Genomic DNA, 20,131 nt, shown 5'->3' on the forward strand with positions numbered 1-20,131 from the left:
CAGAAAATATTTCCTATTATCTCCCCAAACTTGCTTCTATGGTTTGCTTATTGGTAACTACATGCTCTCTGGCCCTGAATCGGAGTGTAAGATCCAGCTATAATATATAAATCACAGAAACTGTTTCAATGGTGTTTTCTTCATCTGTGTGAGATGAGAGAATCATCCCTTTCTACCTGACTTCCAGGAGGACCACTCAGAGGCAGAGCAAGATAAGGCAGCTACAGACCTTCCAAACAAGAGAGACTTCAAGTCTTATTTCTGTAACTGCTCCCAGAAGCCCAGTTCTAACTTTTATGTTCTTTTGGTACCATTTCCAAATGAACCCTTTCAAAAGTCCAGGAGTAAATCCATGTGTACAACAGGAGAAAGGAAGAGACTTGAAGGCACACCCTTGTGATTTGAGTTATGACTTAAATAGCATTTTAATACATCATGTCATTTTACATATAATTCAAAAATGGAAATAGTCATTATTACTTTAGCAACTTTCATGAACTCCTAAATCCTATAAGCAGTGTCAACTTGGGAGTTCAGCAGTCTAGGAATCTGATTTAATTTCCTCTCTCCAATTCCTCCCATCTTTCCTCAGTTGCCTTCATCCCGTGTCCTCCTGTCTGTGTACACATCAGTGGGTTTAAAGTGCAAGCCATTCTCTTTTCTTTTCTTTTCTTTTCTCTTTCCTTTTCCAGCATCACAGTCTGGGGACAGCACAGAGGCGGTAGCTGACTGGGGAAAGGGTCAGGCCCATTCTGAACTTCAGGCTCAGTTTCTCATTGACTGGGGGCTTGAAAGTAAACTTTTGCATGAGAACAGTGAAGAAAATGAACAGCTCAGTTCTGGCCAATTGTTCTCCCAGGCAAGATCTCTTTCCTGTAGGACAAAAGCCAAAGATGAGTCACTTTCTCAGCTGACTTTGGTTCATCAAGGGACTGGTGTCCCCAACTTTATGCTGTAAATGCTGAGCTGATCCTGCACTTTGTGTCCAGCTGATTATGTCTAACATCTTCCTGATTTGGCCATTAAAGTCCCATTCAAGGTGGTAGATCCTGACCTTTGGCATAACAATATACCTTAGATATGTGTTTTTACTTTGCCAGTCCAGGAAACTGCTATTTTCCCAGGTATCCTGGCCCTTGCATTGAATAATATGTAGAAGTTAAGACCTGGGCAGGAGGCATTCTCACAACTCTGGGAGCCACTGCTCTACATCACCTCATGCCATATACACATGCACATGTTGTATGTGTGTGTATCATGTATCAACATATATACTTGTGTCTATATCCAGCCTATCTACAATCTACATGTCAGTCTTTCTATTGAATATCTGAGTTCACATGGTTGATCTCTGATGATGCAGGACAACCCTAGCATTCCACTGTTCTCTTCCTCAGTGAACATCCTTCTCAAATATCCTAACAGCACTGCAAGACACCACACAGTACCTAATTCATCTTTAAGCCCATGTTTGTGTGGATGTGTTTGTTCATATGTGTGCTCATTGTGTGTGGATGTCAGAGGACAGCCATGGGTGTTGATCCTCAAGTGCCATCCCCACCCCCATATTTATAGAGGGTCCTATGTACCCTGTAGGTCTGGCAATAAGTCCCAAGAGACCCTTCATTTCAAGTGCTAGGATTATAAGCACATGGTACCATGCTCCAAATTTTTCTGTGATTTCTGGAGATCAAATTATTTTCTTTGCTTCCAAGGCAAGCACTTCCAAGGCAAGCAAGTGAGCTGTCTCCCCCACCACTAAGTGCTTTTTTTCTTCCAAAAAAATTCTTTTAGAATGAAAAAAAGTTTAAGAAAAAGTCAGGAAAAAGAAATCTATAAAGACTATAACAAAGATGCTTAGACTAGTATTTAGACAGAACTATTATTAATAAAATAAAAGCAGACCCAAAAAGGTTCACAGAAAATATAAATGTGTTATGATGTTGATGATGATGATGCCAGTATCTTATGTAACAGTATCTTATGTAACATCTGTGGTTTTTTGCCATCATGTTTCATTCATGTATATTCTCCACATGCTCCTCCTGTTGCCTGCCATAAATAGCATGGCTAACAACCCATTGAACTCCTGAGATTCTGCTGTAATGATCCACATACCATGACATGCAACATTAGGACTCAGGGTTATTAACCTGACCTGTCTGCAACCTCCTATGTGACTGTGACTAAACCACTCCTTGTCATAAAGCTAAGCTTTCCTCCTTTGGCAGTTATATGAAACAGCCTCTTCCCTCTCTCTGAGCATGGGTGGGCAGGTGTGAATTAGTTGTTCAACATGGAGCATGTGATTTAAACCTTGGCCTGAGTGATAGGTAAACTTGACTAGTGTGTCCTCTATAACCTGGATTAAGAATGTCCCCTATAACCTCATATATTTGAATGCTTAGTCACCAGGGAGTGAAACTCTCTTGAGAAGAATTTGGAGGTGTGGACTTTTTGGAGGAGGTGTATCACTGGAAGTGGGCTTTGAGGTTTCAAAAACCATACCAGCCCCATCACTCTCTCTGTCTCTGTCTCTCTGTCTCTTTGTCTCTGTGCTTCTCTGCCTGTGCATCAGCATGTAAAGCTCTCAGATGCTGCTCCAGTGCCATGCCTGTCTGCTTTGCGCAATCATGATCATGGACTAATCCTTTGAAAGTATAAGCAAGCCTCCAATTAAGTGCTTTCTTTTATTAGAGTCGGCCTGTGTCTTCACGACAATAGAACAGTAACCAAGTCAGTGACCATCTTCACTGAGAGATGCCCAGAACATCAAGGTCTGTCTATGAGGTCATTTCAGAGATGCCTAGCATGTGGGACATTGAAGTGAGAAGAGAGACCTGTTCTGAGCATGGCGGATAACATCCAGAAGGCTGGCACTAGCTACTTGGCAGGCCTGACTCTTCCTGAACCCCTGTGACTGTATTGTTGTGTCTGCTCATGACCATCACATTCCAGCTCTCTCCACCTCTGCAGAGACTTTTGGTTACACAGGCACAGGCTGCATCGTAAGTTTGTCTTATCTCAAGGCTTTCAGGTCTTTGAACTGGAAAGCCAGTAGTTATCCACTTCACTTCTCCCATTTTTCCATTTTCCACCCTCTCTCATTCCTTATTTATCTCTACTAAGGGCCCAGTTCACTATAGAAAGTTCCACTCTTGAGCACATGGTCCTAGGTGGTATAAGACAGCAGGCTGAGTTATCCGTGGGGAAAAGCCAATAAAACTAACCTGTCCATGCTTGTGCTTCAGTTTCTGTCTCCAGGTTCCTGCCTTGAGGACCTACCTTGGTTTTGTCAGTGATGGAATGTGATCAGGAAGTACAAGCTAAATGAATTATTTCCTCTTCAAGTTACTTTTGCTCATGGTTTTTATCACAGTAACAAACAGCAAACTAAGATAGGGAATTTCAATGACTGAGGAAGATTGGAATTATTGGAATAATAATTTGGGAAGGGAAAACCTACTCCTTTATGGTCACCACCCTCCATCCAGGGGAGTACATAATCTGTAGGTAGGATTTACTAACTTGTCTCTCATAGTATCACCGAAGAGTACATCTCTTCAAAGATGCACTGCCTGTGCTCATATCTAGTCCTTCCTTGGAGATAGCAGTCACTTAGCTGGGAAACTTGAATGTTGTGACAGTGTTCAGCTAGGTCATGAAACCTGAATATATGTAGTTTACTTTCTGCTCATTGTTGACAATGATTTTACCTATAGACTTGGTTGCCAACTGTGGCACTATTGGGAAGTGGTGGAATATTAAGTAGGTGTGTACCTAAGGTAGGTCATTTGAGCTGTGCTTCTGATGGGATATCTGTAATCTGGAGATATCCTTTCCTTGATTCCTGGTCCCTATGAGGTAGCCATGTTCTTCACCACACACATTCAACAAATGCTCTGTGTCACCTCAGGCACAGGTCACATGACCACAGACTGAGACCTCTGAAACCATGAGCCAAACCAAGCTTCCTCCTGAGAAATTGTTCATCTCAGATAATGTTTCAGTGAGGGAAAGCTGACAGACACAGTCTGGGCTAAAGGCTGCTTGGACCCTTTCCCTTCCACCAAAAACCAGAAAAATGACCTATTGAGTGAAATAAGAGGGTTGACCTAGGCTATAGCCAATGATCTTCATTAATCCTGCCCTTATGTTCTATGACACCATTTCTAAATTAAAAAATACTCTTATTTAATACTACATTAATATAATTTACATCTATATAATTATATTAATTATACTAATGAATAGGAAGCTATCTATTAATTTGTTGACCTTAACATGGGCAGACATAAATCAGCAGAAAGTGTCAAATTATAAATTAGTTTTCTATCTTCTGTGATAACATAGAAATAATAATTGTATAGCTGGTTATCTTTTCCAAGAGAAGAGAAACTGCCTAATATAACAGTTACAGGAATGTTGTCTTTAGAAAGTTCTAGAAATGATGAAGAAAAGCAGCTATATGCCAAAGACAGGGCTGTGGTAGAAAATGCAGACTGCTGCTTTGTCAACCCAGGGTTTTTTTTTGTTTTTTTTTTTTTTTTCAGGTTTGCCTCTTCTGGTCCTCACTGGGCATCTCCAGGTAACTGAATTTCATGTACCTCTACCAGAAAGAAATGCTGAAAGCAGAACATCTGACTGCCTTCTTGCCTTGGTTTCTTTTTATTTTTACTGGAATTTTACATCTATTCCAAAGACTGTAAGATTTTCCCTCCCCTATAACTGGGGCTAGTCTTATAGATTTTATAGGTCACCAGAAGTCATGGGGTGACAGTCCCAGCCTGGATCTTACCAGGCCCATGAGCTCCTGCTTTGTTTCTTGGGATCTTAAGCCACACTACATGGAAGCCCAGGATAATATGTTTGTCAGGTTAACCAAGAGTAGCTAAGCCATTGATCTGACCTGGAAACCTCTGAGGATAATATGCTCTTTGAAAATAATATAGTTTTGGATACTTTTATATACAGCAGGATTCTAACTAATACATAGGCCATGGACTCAGGGAATCCTAAAGTGGAAGGGTCTATAAATGGGGCGGTCAGTTGCCATGCACATGCAATAGAGAAAGAACTGAAATAGGACTGAAAACTTAAGCCTGCTCGGCTCTGCCAGTTCCTTGTGCTCACCGTTTTACATAAGAAAAATCTCTCCTCTTAACTGGAGTTTGCTTATCTGACTAAACAGATACTAAGGTCCCTTTCCTATTGGATTACCAACAACTACATTACCTTGATGATTGTCTGAGATAATTTGTCTGCTAACAAACCTCTAATTAAGAGAGAATAAAATGATTCTCAGTAGCAAAGTATCAGTGAGACTCTGTGTGCTACTGTTTTTATTTTACAACTGGTATGTATAGGAGAACATTTTAAACTGGATAATACATGAAACCCCCAAGGGTCAAAGATTTAGCAATGTGAAGATGCATATATGCACCCTTCACTTGGCCTAGAAGATCAACTTCCTGTGGAAGCCATGGGGATCTACCTACATTCCTTTCACTGCAGTCCTAGGAAACAACACATAAAGCACTTACAAAAGAGTCATATTTCCAGACTCTCAGGATCTGATTCAGTAACTAAGAATAAATAGAATATATGAAACATGTAGCTGAGACTTTGAGCTGTAATTCAGTTCTTTTTAATTTTTTTTTTTTTTTTTTGTGAACAGGAAGACAGGAGAGATGTCCTTTATTTTGTGAGCATCTCTATTAAAGTGAATTGTGAAAGGTCAACAAATTTGACCCAGAAGCACAGGGTAAGGTAAAGAGAACAGAACCAGGTCCAGCCAGACACCATCAGTGAAGCCCAGAATTCCACATTGTGGCTTCTGGGTATCATTTAGTCACCTTCTGCAGACAGTGTTAGAAAACACAAGTTTTAGTGTGAGAAAATCTCCCGAGCTCTAGCTGCAGCACATTTGTCTAGGTTTGTATCATTATCTCTGCAGTGCTCACTGATTCCAGCTTTAAAGGCTGCAGTGGGACACGTGCTACAAGAGGCAGCTCTGCTTCGTCTTCTTTCCCACTACTTTCCTGCTCTCAGGTGTGTGTTGGACAAGGAATATATGCTCAGTACGTATTTATGGAACTAAGGAACTGCAGAATTATTTGAAAATACACGTGCAGTTCATAGAAGGAAATAACTGTAATAACTCGGGCATTTTGTTGCTAGTTCAACAATTTTAAGACTACAAGTATTCAGTTATAATCGACTGGGTAGAAAACACAAGAGAGCTTCATCACTACATCTTTCCCTGACCATCAGTTTGAACTACATAGATGTATCTAACTAGAATTTTAAAGCATGTTTAAAATAATAAAAGACAAAAGACTTACTTGTTCAAGGAGTTCTTCTATAGGATAGAACCCAATCCAGCTTTGTAAATGACAGTTCCAAATTTTGTTTGATATTCCCATTGCAATGAGAAGGTAGCCACCTTCCCATGACTCCTTCTCATCTCATTACAAATCTGATATACTAACCTTTGAGAGTCTATCACTTAAAAATAATTTGGACACTAAAAAACTTTGAAAAGATGGCATGTATTCAGATTTCCTTGTGAAGGAGGCAGGGTTTGGGTCTCTAGTGGAAAACAGGACAAAGGAAACCAAAATTATAATCAGAGGCAAGAACAAATTTGTGAGACAGAAGTGATCTGAAGCAAGGCTGTATCCTGAGAACACAGGGCTGCAAACAATAGCACTTTACAGCTACACTGGATGGGTCTTGTGGAGATATTTAAATTAGAGTAGGGGTCTCTAGGGAGAAGATGGGAAAGGATGAGACAGAAATCTGACTTGTTTCCACATAACTCACCCATTGAGAATGGCAGAAAGGATTCTCTCTTCTTAAACAGACCATTCTCCAAAAAGTGTTCTGGGTTGAAGATGTCTGGAGTGGCCCACTCTTTGGGGTCCCTGTGCAGAGCAGTCAAATTGGTCAGGACCATAGTTCCCTAAAGAAGACAGCAAAGAGTCAAGGCTTGATGTATGGAACAGACTCATACAAGGGATAGAGGTTCCCAAGCTCCCATTATTTCTCACACTCTTAGCTCTTCAAAAAATCCTGTCCTTAGTCCATATCAATGATGAATTGTGTCCTTAGGATATTACAGTGCTGTTAGTCTGTACTTTATCACATAATGCAGGTCTTTGGGAAGAGGGCAGCATGTGCCCAGGGAAACCACACCTGACCATTTATGGGAAGATAAATGGACATGGGGGTGAATAACCATCAACCCAGGTTCTTCCTACTACAACATGTGATGACAAAGCCTGCGTCTGGGTTTAAATGAATGGTTGTATCTGTGTTTTTAGGGTAGAGTCTTCTGGTCCCAGCTCTGAAGACTTTCCTGGATAACAATACATTCTGAGTATCTATGACTAAGTATTACAGAGCCACAGAGGCTACCTCTGGCAGTTAATCTTGATTCTGGATTCTGGTCATTGATAATTGTCTAAGAGATTAGAAAAGAACACCACTGAGAGCAGCCATGAGGACATTTCTAGAGATCATTAATTAATGGCAGTCAACTTTTTCTATGTGGCACCATCCCTCACGTTGAAGAATTGGATGGAATAAATGGGGTGGGAAGTTAGCCTTCTGCAGGCTTTCTTTCTTTTCCTGGCCATAATCATGAGGACCAATCTGCTAAACCACCTCCTTGCTGCCATGCTGAACCTGGGGCATTTATTTTGTCACTGCCAAGAAATGTCTGACTTTGCTTTAGTGAACAGAAAGAATCGTGCCTTGAACAGGAGAGTAATGTGGTCAGGAAAGCTCTCCGCAGAAATCCTGAGGAGATCTTAAGCTGGGTTGTGCATTTTGTCTGTGATCAGAGGGAATATAAGAGGGATCAGTGAAGAAAAGTGTAAGATTTTTCAACGTCTAATGTAGCAAGTCCCCAACAGTCAGTACAAGAGCCAGAATAGGTCTGGATCCCAACTCTTCTGGGGCTGTATGTTGTAGTGGAGAGATCTTAGGTAAACTTAATTTCCAGAATCTCTACTTTCTGTTGTTCGAATCTTAGATGGTCTTTTAATAAAAACCCAGAGGCAGATATTGAAGTGAAAGCTGAAAGATCAGAAAAGCAGAGAAAGCCACAGCTAACCTCACCTGGAAAGGGTCTCAACTGAACTGCTTTAGTTCTTGTTTCCTCATGCCTTATAAACCTTTCTCTGCCCAGCCATGTCACTTCCTGTGATTAAAGCCATGTGTGCTTCCCAGTACTGTGATTAAAGGTGTGTACCACCACTGTCTGGGCTCTATGTCTAATCTAGTGGCTGGCTCTGTCCTCAGATCTCCAGGCAAGTTTATTAGAGTACACAGTATATCACTACAACTTTCTAATGCATAAAGTGGGGATGAATTGTTATGAAAAGGGAATTAAGACATTTTGACATCATAAGCATCCTCAGCACAGGGTTGCTTGACAAACCCCCCCTTTTATCTCTCCCTTTCTTATAATTAATGTCTCACTTTGGACTGGTTTTCTTCATGGGATAGAAAAATCTCAACTATGGATAGTAAGCAAGACCTGGAAATCACCTATGAGCACAGATACGACAAAGAATTACTGACTCCTGTGAGACCACATTAACATCGGAAAATGCTAGGATATCCTTCAGCTAATAAAGCCAACTTTTACTTTATTTGCTGAAATCAAAGCAGATTTCACCAAGGATTCTTCCTTTTTATACTCCCCTCTATACACATAAACATCACTTAGACACATTGCAGGAAAGCAATTTTTTTGAACAATATCTTCCTCCCAGTTTAAATGATTTCTTGGGGACAGAAATACATGTTACTTTTTATGTTTAGATTCCTCAGATGATGCCAAGGATGGACTCTGAGAGTGCAAAGTTACCTTTGGCAGGTGGAATCCAGCAAGTGTGCTATCTGCTGTTACTTCCCTGGGAACATTCAAGGGGATGATGTTGCCCATCCTCTGCACCTCGTGGATGACAGCATTGGTGTAGGGCATGGACTCTCGGTCAGCTGTGCTTGGCTGCTTCTCATGGCCAATCACTCTGTCTATCTCAGCCTGCACTTTTTCTGGAAGAAAACAGGGGGACGGGGTGGTGGGCTCTGTTAGTTTTAAAGTTTGGTGCTTTCTTTTGAAGACAGTTGTCTCCATGATGTTATCCCCTTACATTTCAACCCATGTTTTGTTTACAAAGAAATACCATGTTCCTCAACTACTCAAAGGACTGCTTTAGAAAACTGTTTACTCTGACTTTCCTGTGCTTACGATGTAACCATCGCTTTCGACTTTCCCTAAACTGAATAGCTGGTATCAGCATGGCTAAGCTCATAACAGGGCCTATTCATGCTTTTGTAAATTAGTTCCTTTCACCTAGTGGTCTATAAAAAAATAAAAGTTTGGTTTTCAGAGTCTGAGAGTCTCAAAAATCTACAATCAAGAGATTTCTTTTGTAAAGATGAACTTTCTGTCTCATAGTTGGCAAAGCTCTGCTAGTGTCCTAGTGTCATAAGGAGAGAGGAATCTCTTTGTTTCCTGTTTTTAAAAATAAAATTTAAAAACTATTCTATTTTTCTATTTGTGTGTATTTGCACGTGTTCGGAGTGCAATAGTGGAGTCCAGAGGACAACTTGTAGATGTCAATTGTCTTCCTGTGCCCTCTAGTAGCCCGGGATCGAACTCAGGTATTCAGGATTGCAGGAAGTAGCTTTTTAATTGCAGCTGATTAATCCAACTGGCCTGTCCCTATCTCTTTTAAAGGCACTATAGCGCTTCACAAAGGTAAACACCTCCTAACACCATTCTACTTGTAATTAAATTTCAAGAAATGAATTTCTAGGGAGGATACAAACTTTCACTCACTAGTGTCTGTAGATTGACTTCTTAAGGAAATGTATCAGAGGGGAAGGTACATTACAAACTCTTAGGAACATGGTTGTTGCTAAAGCTGCTCACATTTTTCAAGGCTTAGTTTCCTCATCTGACTACTAAGAGTAAATAGGCCATTGTTTAAGAATGTTTTGATAATTACATGAATTTATATACCATAAGAAATAATTTAAACAGCTATAATTTCCACTTTCTATACTAATAGAGATTGTACTGTTGTCCAGCTAAAAACTTAATTTCCTAGATTCCTTTTGGAATAAATGTGATCATGTGACTAAGTTCTGTCTGTAAAAAATGCAAATAGATATGAAGCTTTATCCTGGGACAAGCTCTGTAAAGATGGCTCTCTGCTTCCTTTCCCTCTCCCTTTCCTGTGGATACCAAGGCAGTCCTCATGGGAGCCACCTTAGAGAGTGTTGATCCTCAGTCTGAGTTTAATCCTCATTCTGAGTTTAACTCAGCAAGAAGTTGAAAGGATTTGGAATAATAAAAGCATTACAGGGTCTAGTTTAGATGTTTCTTCTGCGAGAGAAATAAATGTCTATCAGTGCACTACAGTCCATAAATGCTTAAACAGGAATATACATAGAACAAAAAATTATCACATTAGCCATGCTTTGATTTTGAGGTAGGGTTTTCCCTTGTATAAAATAACCTCAAACTTGTATTAGTCCTGCCTTAGACTCTCAAGTATTATGGTTAAATGTGTGTTCCACCAACCACAGATATTCACAGCACAATGTTTAAATGTACAGACCAATAATTACTAAGTATATTCATATTATCGTGTATGTAACTGCCAAGAGATTTTCTTCTGAAACTGAAACTTAATGTTTATCAAATACACTCAGGTTACCATCCTCCATTCAACTTTTTGTGTTTAGGAAATATACTGTTCTAGATAACTCATTTGAATTGGATAGGAAAGTTTTCACAATTTTGTAATCAGTTACTTAACTTAGCACTGTGTCCAGAAAGCTCATCTATGCTACAGTGGTTATCAAAACTTTCTTTCCTCATGACTGAATTACCTCTGTAGTTCATGTATGCCATGCTTTATCTACTCACGGTCCATGAATTCTCTGTTTGGTCCTATCTCTTGACTTCTGGAATATTACAAAATGAATGTGAGTGCAATATCTGTCATGTAAGTCTGGTGATATTCTGGAGCCTCTGCTACAGAAGTCAAATCTGAACCTCAATAGCATTCAAAGTTTTTAAAACTTAAATACTCAGCTAGACATGCATTTTCAATTGCAACCCAAGGTTCATGTTGTATAGAATCTTTAATAAAAATATTTCCTGTAGGCTCATTTATCTGAACACTTGATGCAGGTTGTTGGCAATGCCTGTTGAGGTTATGGAAGCTTTAGGAGGTGCAGCCTTACTAGAAGAAATATGTCACTAGGGTCCAATTTGAAAGTTAGCAGCCTTGCCTCATTTCCAGCTTTCTTTCTGCTTCCTGTGTGTAGTTGACATGTGATTGCTCTGTTTATCTGCTGACATGCCTCCTCCAAATTTATGGAGTCTCTTCTTGGAACCATAAAGCAAAGAAACTCTTATTTTCCATAAGTTTCTTTTTGTCATGGAATTTGATCTATTTATAGTATAGTAACTAATACAGAAATTGGTACAAAGAAATGGGGTTGCTGCTGGGAAGAACCTGAGCATGTTAGGCTTCATTATATTTTACTTATTTTTGAGAAATATGGAAAATATTGAAATACTGGGTTAGGGTGATTCACTGCTCTAAACAGAGCTTAATGGGCCATTCTAGTAGCAGCCTGAAAGGCAGTATTGTCGGCCTCGATCATGAGTTTTCAGATGGAAGTAAGATCTTATTACCAACTCAGTTGTAGGCCACTGGTTGTCCTTTTGCCCTTGTCCAAGATCTTTCCTGGGACTAAATTAAAAAAACAACAACAACAACAAACAGTGGGATAATGTTTTTGCATAGAAATTTTAAAGAAAGCATAACACTGACTCTGTGACACTGCTATTACAGGTTATTCTTAATTCTGTGACTAAAAACAGCAAGTTGTTCGGAATGAAATTAAAAATATATACTTTGGAAAGAAAAAGAGCACTAAGAAGCTTAATGTTTTCCCCAAAGCCCATAGTAGACAAGATCCTGTCATTGTTAAAGAATTTACTTTATTAAGGAGAGGCCTACGGCTCTTCACTGAAAAAATAGAAAGGATTCCCTGATATTAAGACCCCACCTAGTTAAGCTTCCAACTTGTGGAAAGAGAAGGTCTAAGGAAGCAATTCTCCTGCCTCTACAAAACAAAAGCTACTTTAGATGTGATCCAAAGGACTAAGGGGCCATCACAAACTGGCAGCTGAACTTGTCAGTGCCATCCTCATGATTTGGAGGTATGGGAGATGCAAGAGTGAAGGAGGGCATAAAGATTCTTTCTTTGGAGTTTCAGAGAGAGCTACCGAGGAAAGGTAACATCTAACAGTAGAGTCATGATTAGAAGGCCATTAAGGGTTATTGCATGGAGATTTTAAAGTGAAGGCTGGGTTGCAGTAGAGCTCCTAAAGCATTGGAGATGGTAGACCCATGAGATACCTTCAAAGGAGGCTGCATACAGGGGGTGTAACTAGCCCTAGAAAGAGATTTATGATGTAGGCAACAAAGTTAAATGGGTAGAGCTCCTTCAGTCCCATGAAACTAAATTTTCAGACATCAGCCATGGACTTACAGGATTTGGTATTTGACCTGTTGGGTTTTAGTCTTTCTTTGTTTCAATATTTCCTCACTATACATCAATTCTTCACTGTCGGAATGGGAATATATATATTCTCGGCCACTTTATGGTAGACATATATAAATATGTTTTAGAGTTTTACAATGAGTCACAGTTAAGAGATTGACTTGAGTCTTAGAACAGACTTTGGATTTCTGAACAGTATTGAGGCTGTTAAAGATTATGGGGACTTTCAAAGTTAGACTAAATGCATTTTTCATCCTAACAGCCATGACCCTATAGGAGCAAATGCCCAAATGAAGAAGATTAAATGTACTGTATAGGCTCTAGTTTTATATTACTTAGTCCTAGGTGATGGTACTATTGGGGAAGCCATGGAACCTTTATGAGGCAGAGCCTTGCTGGAGGAATTATGTCACTGGGGATGGTTTTGAGGATTTCTCTACTTGTTCTACTTCAGGTTTTCTCTTTGCTTTGTTTTTGAAGTTGAGATATGATGTCTCAGTTCTTGCTCAGGATACCCACTGCCATACTTTCTGCATAGTTATAGACTCTGTCAGTAAAAATAGACTCTCACATATATAAGTTAGTTTTGACTATTGTTTTTTTATCACAACAATAGCAATGTAGGTAAGATACATATAAATACATATAGAAACTAATGTGTACATTTTGCATCAAGAAAGAGAAAGATTGGTTATGGAAAAAGCTCAGTCAGTAAATTTATAGCCATGCAAATATGAGAGTCTGAGTTTGATCCCCAGAATTCATGTAAACAGTCCAGGCATGGTGACATGCACTTCTAATCCCAGCTTACTGGGGAGACATAGACAGACAGATTCCTGTGACTCACTGGTCAGACTGTCTTGCATACTTGGTGAGTTCCAGGTCAGAGAAAGATCCTGTATCAAAAAGTGTATGGAGCCCAAGGAATGACAGATTTATCTTTACTACCTGAAAAACAATGTGATCACTACTCTTCATCTTTGGCAAAAATAGTTGTCTTGAATGTGCTACAGTGACTTTATGCCTCACTCACAAACTCTCAACAGAATTTGGAATTTTTCTGACATGAAAATATTCTTGTATCCCACCTGATAAACTAACTCTTCTATAATCTGGAGGAATAAAAATAATGGGATGGGAAGGGATGAGAGTCCCTGGGGAGGCATAAACAACGTGTAAAACCCCATAATGGTACACACTGGGTCATATCTCAGGGGAGAGCATGGCAGCAATTTGCCGGGTAGTCAGTGCTTAGCAGAATTTATACCATCTTAGGAGGCAGTATCTGAGAAGAGTCTTCTGAAATCTAAATAAATAAATAAATAAATAAATAAATAAATAAATAAATGGGATGGAACATTCTTGTTAGGGAGAAAGCCCGATACCATTCTTACAGGCAAGAATAAGGACAATGACAATGGAGAAAATGTAATGCATGGAGGCAACATGCAGAGTGTGTATGGTGGAGCCTGGACAGAAAGAGGTAACATCACAGGAGGACAGGTATCTGAGTGAGGCATCTGGATGGTATTCTGGGCAAAATAGGAAGTCAATGTTGAAAAGAAAGGAGGGACTGAATGAATATTCATTAGACTGTGCCACTTTTTGTTGTAACCAACTTCATTGGCAGCTGATTTATTGAAAGCTGCTGGTAGCAGGAGTCCATGGGAGTATATAGCAGGTGACAACTAGTGTTCAGGAGGCCAACCCACCAGACTCTCTGATGGGGAATGACATCTGGCAAGGCCATGGAGTTACTGACTGTTAATGACCAGTTGCTCCTGTCTGTAATTTCTCTCATATGCCATTTTTGTTCTTCCCTAAGAATAGCTATGGCTGTTCTCCCAATGCTTGTTTGTTTATCTCATGTATATATTCCATCTGTTGGGCACACATATTCATGGATGGTCAGAAAGATGACTTCTCATTTAGCTGTATAAAATTGATACATAGAAAATATACCAGGCTATGCTTCATACGTAGATTTATTGTCCCACAAGGACTGTAGACACATAAAAGCCTGCTTTGTTCTTTTGCTGAGACTAACTGTACACAATTATCTCATCTGTACCTCAGAGCAAGTTCAAAACACCCTAAAGACTTTTTGTAAATACATCATAAGTTTAAAACTTTACAGCTATGCACAAGGTCGGAGTTGCAGGTGTCCAACCATGGTTATCCATATAAAGCACCCTAAGAAAATCAGACCAATTCTTCACTTGCCAAATCTGCTGACAATAGACCTGTGTTTCAAAGTTGTCATTGGGCACTGTGCACCCCCCATCTAGTCACAGTCTTACTCCTGTAACCTTGGAGACCTGTGTTGTCATGATAAATGGCTCTGTCCTCATCACTCACCCTAGGAATGTGCTTTTGACCAATGACAAGTAACTCTTGTAATTTTTTCAATTGCTTCAAGCCTCCTGTGAAAGAAGAGTTTTTTAGGCTAGAGAAGAAGCTAGGAAGGATTTAGAATTAGGACAAGAAAATTAGATGAATAGGCAGAACAATAAAGAGACATGCTAAGAAGAATGAGTATGTGACTTGATCCATTCACCCTCAGTTTCTTAGGTTTCCCTCGCTTGCTGTAGCATTTTTCTGGACCCTGAAGTGGTCCGAGGGGCTGGTACCCAATGAACCTCATTACTGATTTCTTTATATTCCCCAAGAATTAAACATTCTTCAAAGCATAGAGTATAAAGTATAAAGTCTGTACCTGTGAATTATCAGAATCCTGAAAGAATATACAAAGACCCTTTCTAAGGACACTTCTCCTCACAGCTGTTCCATGTATTCTATTCTAGCTTCTAATCTATTTAGCTTTTGGCCACATCTAAGCAATGACTTCCAGAAGCACCACTGTGTCTTGTCCAGGCACATTCAGCATATGCTGACCTTGAACTTCTGAGTCTACAGACATGTAGAGCAGAGCCCAGCGCAGTGTCGTGGATGTTGTCTCTGTTCCAGCAAAGAAGAGGTCCAGAGTGCTGCAGATGAGGTTTTCTTCATTAAAACTTGTAGTTTTGTCTGGGTACTGGAAAAGACAGTGTGTATTTATTGTATTTTATTTTTAGTTAGAGGATTTATGATTATCTCAAGAACAGAATCTTGAAACTGGGAAACAAATACAGAAGGAATCTTTCAGAAGGACATTCCCTTTGACCTCTTTGGGTAGTATTGTTCTCCTTCAAGTGAGAGGTTGATCAAAAGCACATGAGTGGGTAAAAGCAAAGACAATTGTTTTCTTATGATTATAATTTTGAAGAAGCTTATAGTAAAATGGTAAATAATTGGATACAAAGGAGCACTTGGTTTCATGTATCATTTACATTACTAAGTCACGGCATGGCCTGGAGTGTTCACTTTACATTTCTCCACTTCAGTTTTATAACAAGAGAATAACACTTGTGATGGTTGTTCTTGGTGTCACCTTGACTATATCTGGAATTAACTGAAACCCAAGTGGTTAGGTATACCTGTGAGGGATTTTTCTTAGTTAAATCGTTTAAAGTGGGGAGACCTCTATTTAACTAGGTATTTTGATATGGGTGGGAAGGTCCACCTTAAATCAGCTACACCTTCTGGTGGCATATAGGGGACATGGAAGAAGATAGTGTTTACTCTTCACCTACTTGTCCTTACACTCACTGGCAAGTCAATGCTTTCACTGGCCTTAGAGCCTACTTCTTTAGGATTCTTGAATACAATGAAGACTACCTGAGACATCCAGCCTTGTGAACTGAACTACTGGATTCTCATAGTTTCTGCTGGTAGAAAGCCACTGTTGGACTAGCTGGACCACATACTTTGTTACTCTAATAAGTCCAATATATGTATATATATGTGTGTGTGTGTGTGTGTGTGTGTGTGTGTGTGTGTGTGTGTATAATCACACACACACATACATACATATTAGAATGTCTTATAGGCTGTGATACAGCTAATTTAACAATGCCTGTCAACAAGAGAAAGAATATATATACACACATATATTATTATATATTCTATCAGTTTTGTTCCTCTAAAAAATCTTGAATAATACAACACACTTCTTAAGCATGATAAATTCTGTGACATGAAATAGGAATACAGTGAATTTTCACAACTTTTGTTCACTACAGAAAGAATAAAATGAAATCATCATGCTCGCTGGTTTCCTGTATTAGTCTTTTATTATCAAACCCTCTCAGGTCCTACCTGTTGTCCTTTAGAAGGTAATATTATCTTTACTAACTTTCTCTGGAATCATCAATTTGTTAATGTTGCTCTTAATGTTGATGGTCTCACACCTAAACTCCAGATGGTAAATAATTTGCTTCCTTCTCTAGGGATATAATTTTACTTCTATTGATATTATGCCAGGAAGATGAAATAAGAGAGAGGGTAGAAAGGCATGTATCATTTTACATTTTGTTAGAGGAGAAACCAGGAATCCAGTGAGTCAAAGATTCTATGAAGATGCTGTGATGTGGATTCCCCAGAGGCCTACTGAGGTTATAACAATACAATTAGTGTTATAAACTGAATGTAAATAATCCCCTTCAGGTTCACGTTTTGAATGCTGGTTCCTAGTTACTGTGACTAATACAGAGGTTCAGGAGAATTAGGAGGTGACAGATTCCATGTTATACCAAGGTCCTGGACTCTGTCTTTGTTTCTTCTTCCTGGTACACAATGATGTGCAGGCTTCAGCACACCCCTCTGCTACCATGAGCTAAGCTGCTCTGCCATTTCTTCTCTGTCATAATGAATCAATAGCCTCTGAAATTGTGAAACAAAATACATTTTTAATCTCTTAAGTTGCTTCTGTGAGTAAAGTCACAATGATTCAGAGGCAACTCATACATGCAAATGGCTGCAAATGGCATATCAAGTTGTAATAAAACTAGGCACCTCCCCTCATATTAAAGCTGCACAAGTCAAGCCAGTAGAAGGAAAGGGATCCAAAATGGAGGCAAGAGAGTCAGATATAGTACTCACTCCCACTGTTAGGAATCCCATAAGAAGACCAAGCTACACTAACCATAACATGCATGTAGAGGGCCTAGGTCAGATCCATGAAGGCTCCCTGTTTTTAAGTGTCTTTGAGGTTCTACAAGCCCAGGTTAGTTGATTCTGTGGGTTTTCTTGAGTCCTCTGGAATCTTCTTCTCCCTCTTCTGCAGGATTCTTGAACTCTGCCTAATGCTTGGCTGTGGGTCCTGCATCTGCTTCCATCAATTGCTGGATGAAGCCTCTCTGATGATGACTTTGCTAGGCTCCTGTCTGCAAGTATAGCAGAATATCATTAGGAATCATTTCATTGATTTTTTTTTTCTGGTTGTGTTTGATTCTATCCTAGGTCTCTGGGTTATCCAGCCTCTGGTTCCTGGCCCTCTAGGCAGTGTAACAGATGGGCTCCCTCTCCTGGCATGGGTCTCAAGTGGGACCTGTCACTGGTTAGCCACATCTACAATTTCTGTACCACCTTTACTCCAGAATATCTTACAGGCAGGACAATTCATAGGTTGGGGTTTTTGTGTCAAGGGTTGGTGTCTCATCCACTGTAAATCTTGCCTGGTTACAGGAGATGGCCCATTCAGGATACTTATTCTCCATTGCTAGGCATTTTAGCTAGGGTCACCCTCATAGGTTCTGTTGAGTTTCCATTGAACTAGGTTTTTAGCTCATCCCTAAGATGGCTCCCAGTTCCATTTGTCTCTCCCACACTCTCTTCCCCCATCCTCCCCCTACCTTATCTCTCTTGTTCTCATCCCCACCTGCCCTGTCTACCCATGACATATATTCTATTTTCCCTTACCAGGGAGTCATGCTTCCCTTGAGTCCTCCTTGCTTTTTAGTCTCTCTAGGCTCGTGGACTGCAGCATGATTATCCTTTACTTATATTCACTTATGAGTGAGTACAGAGCATCTTTGTCTTCTGGGTCTGGGTTACCTCACTCAGAATGATTTTTTTTCCCTGTTCCATTTGCCTGCAAATTTCACGATGTTATTTTTTTAACAGCTGATTAATACTTCATTGTGTAAATGTACTACATGTTCTTTCTCCCTTCTTTGGTTGAGGGACATCTTGTTGTTTGCACTTTCTGGCTATCACAAATAAAGCTAGTATGAACATATTTGAACAAGTGTCCTTGTGGTAAGATTGGTCTTCCTTTGGGTATATACCTGAGAGTCATGAAATGATTCTTAATGATATCCTGCTATACTCGTAGTCAGGAACCTAGCAAATCATGATCAGATCTTAAGGTTGACTGATTGGCAAATTTCTGAGAAACTGCCATATTGATTTCCAAAATGGATGTGCAAGTTTTCACTCCCACCAGCAATAGAGGAATGTTCCTCTTGCTCCCCATCCTCCCCAACATGAGCTGTCACTTTTGTTTTTGATCTTAGCCATTTTGACAGCTGCAAAATGGAATCCTGGAATCATTTTGATTAGCATATCCTTGATGACTAAGGATGCGGAACATTTCTCTAAGTGTTTCTTGCCAATTTGTGATTCCTCTGTTGAGATCTGTACTCTACTTCAAAAATTGTATTACTTGGTTTGTTGACATCTAACTTTTTGAATTCTATATATTTTTGAAATTAGCCCTTTGTCGGATGTGAAATTGGTAAAATCTTTCCCCATTCTGTAGGTTGCATTTTGTCCTATTGATGGTATCCTTTGCCTTACACAAACTTTTCAGTTTCATGAGCTCCCATTTATTAATTGTTGATCTTAGTGTCTGCAGTATTCATATTCTGTTCAGGACGTTGTCTCCTGTGCCAATGTGTTCAAGGTTATTCCCTACTTTCTCTTCTATTAAGTCCAGTGTATATAGTTTTATGTTGAAGTCTTTGATTCAAATGGACTTGAGTTTTGTGCAGGGTGACAGATATTGATCTATTTGCATTCTTCTACATGCTGACATCCAGTTGGACATGTACCATTTATGGAAAATGCTTTCTTTTTCTTTTTTTCCGTTGTATTATTCTGGCTTATTTGTAAAAAAAAATCAGGTGTCCACAGGTGTGCAGATTTGTGTCTGGGTCTTTGACTTGACTTCATTGATCAACCTTTCTTTTTATGTCAATAATCATGTGGTTTCTCTTACTATAACTCTATAGTAGAGCTTGAAATCAGGGATAGTGATATCTCCAGAAGTTCTTTTATTGTAGAGGATTGTTTTAGCTACCCTGGGTTTTCTGTTTTTCCATATGAGGTTGAGTATTGTTCTCTCAATGTCTGTAAAGAATTGTGTTGGAAGTTTGATGGGGATTGCATTGAATCTGTAGACTGCTTTTGGTAGGATGGTCATTTTTCCTATGTTAACCCTACTGGTCTATGAGCATGGGAGATCTTTCCATCTTCTGATATCTTCCTCAATTTCCTTCTTCAAAGACAGAAGTTCTTTTCATAGAGTTTTTTCACTTGGCTATAGTTATCCCAAGATATTTTATATTATTTGTAGCTGTTGTGAAAGGTATTCTTTCCCTGATCATCTATATGTCTGAGGGTTACTGATTTTTTTTTCAGTTAATTT

General features: G+C 39.4%; 1 protein-coding gene across 1 annotated transcript in view; it reads right to left on the reverse strand.

The window, feature by feature from the left end:
• Positions 1 to 397: 397 nt before the first annotated feature.
• Positions 398 to 20,131, reverse strand: part of LOC114681971 (cytochrome P450 2J6-like) — a 35,805-nt gene continuing 16,071 nt past the window's right edge. The window contains 4 exon segments of the mRNA XM_028855719.2: positions 398 to 873; positions 6,826 to 6,964; positions 8,879 to 9,066; positions 15,499 to 15,637. Coding sequence (XP_028711552.2) covers positions 695 to 873; positions 6,826 to 6,964; positions 8,879 to 9,066; positions 15,499 to 15,637 — 645 coding nt within the window. The 3' untranslated portion in view covers positions 398 to 694.

This window comes from Peromyscus leucopus, chromosome 2, assembly GCF_004664715.2.
Source record: "Peromyscus leucopus breed LL Stock chromosome 2, UCI_PerLeu_2.1, whole genome shotgun sequence".
Lineage (NCBI taxonomy): Eukaryota > Metazoa > Chordata > Mammalia > Rodentia > Cricetidae > Peromyscus > Peromyscus leucopus.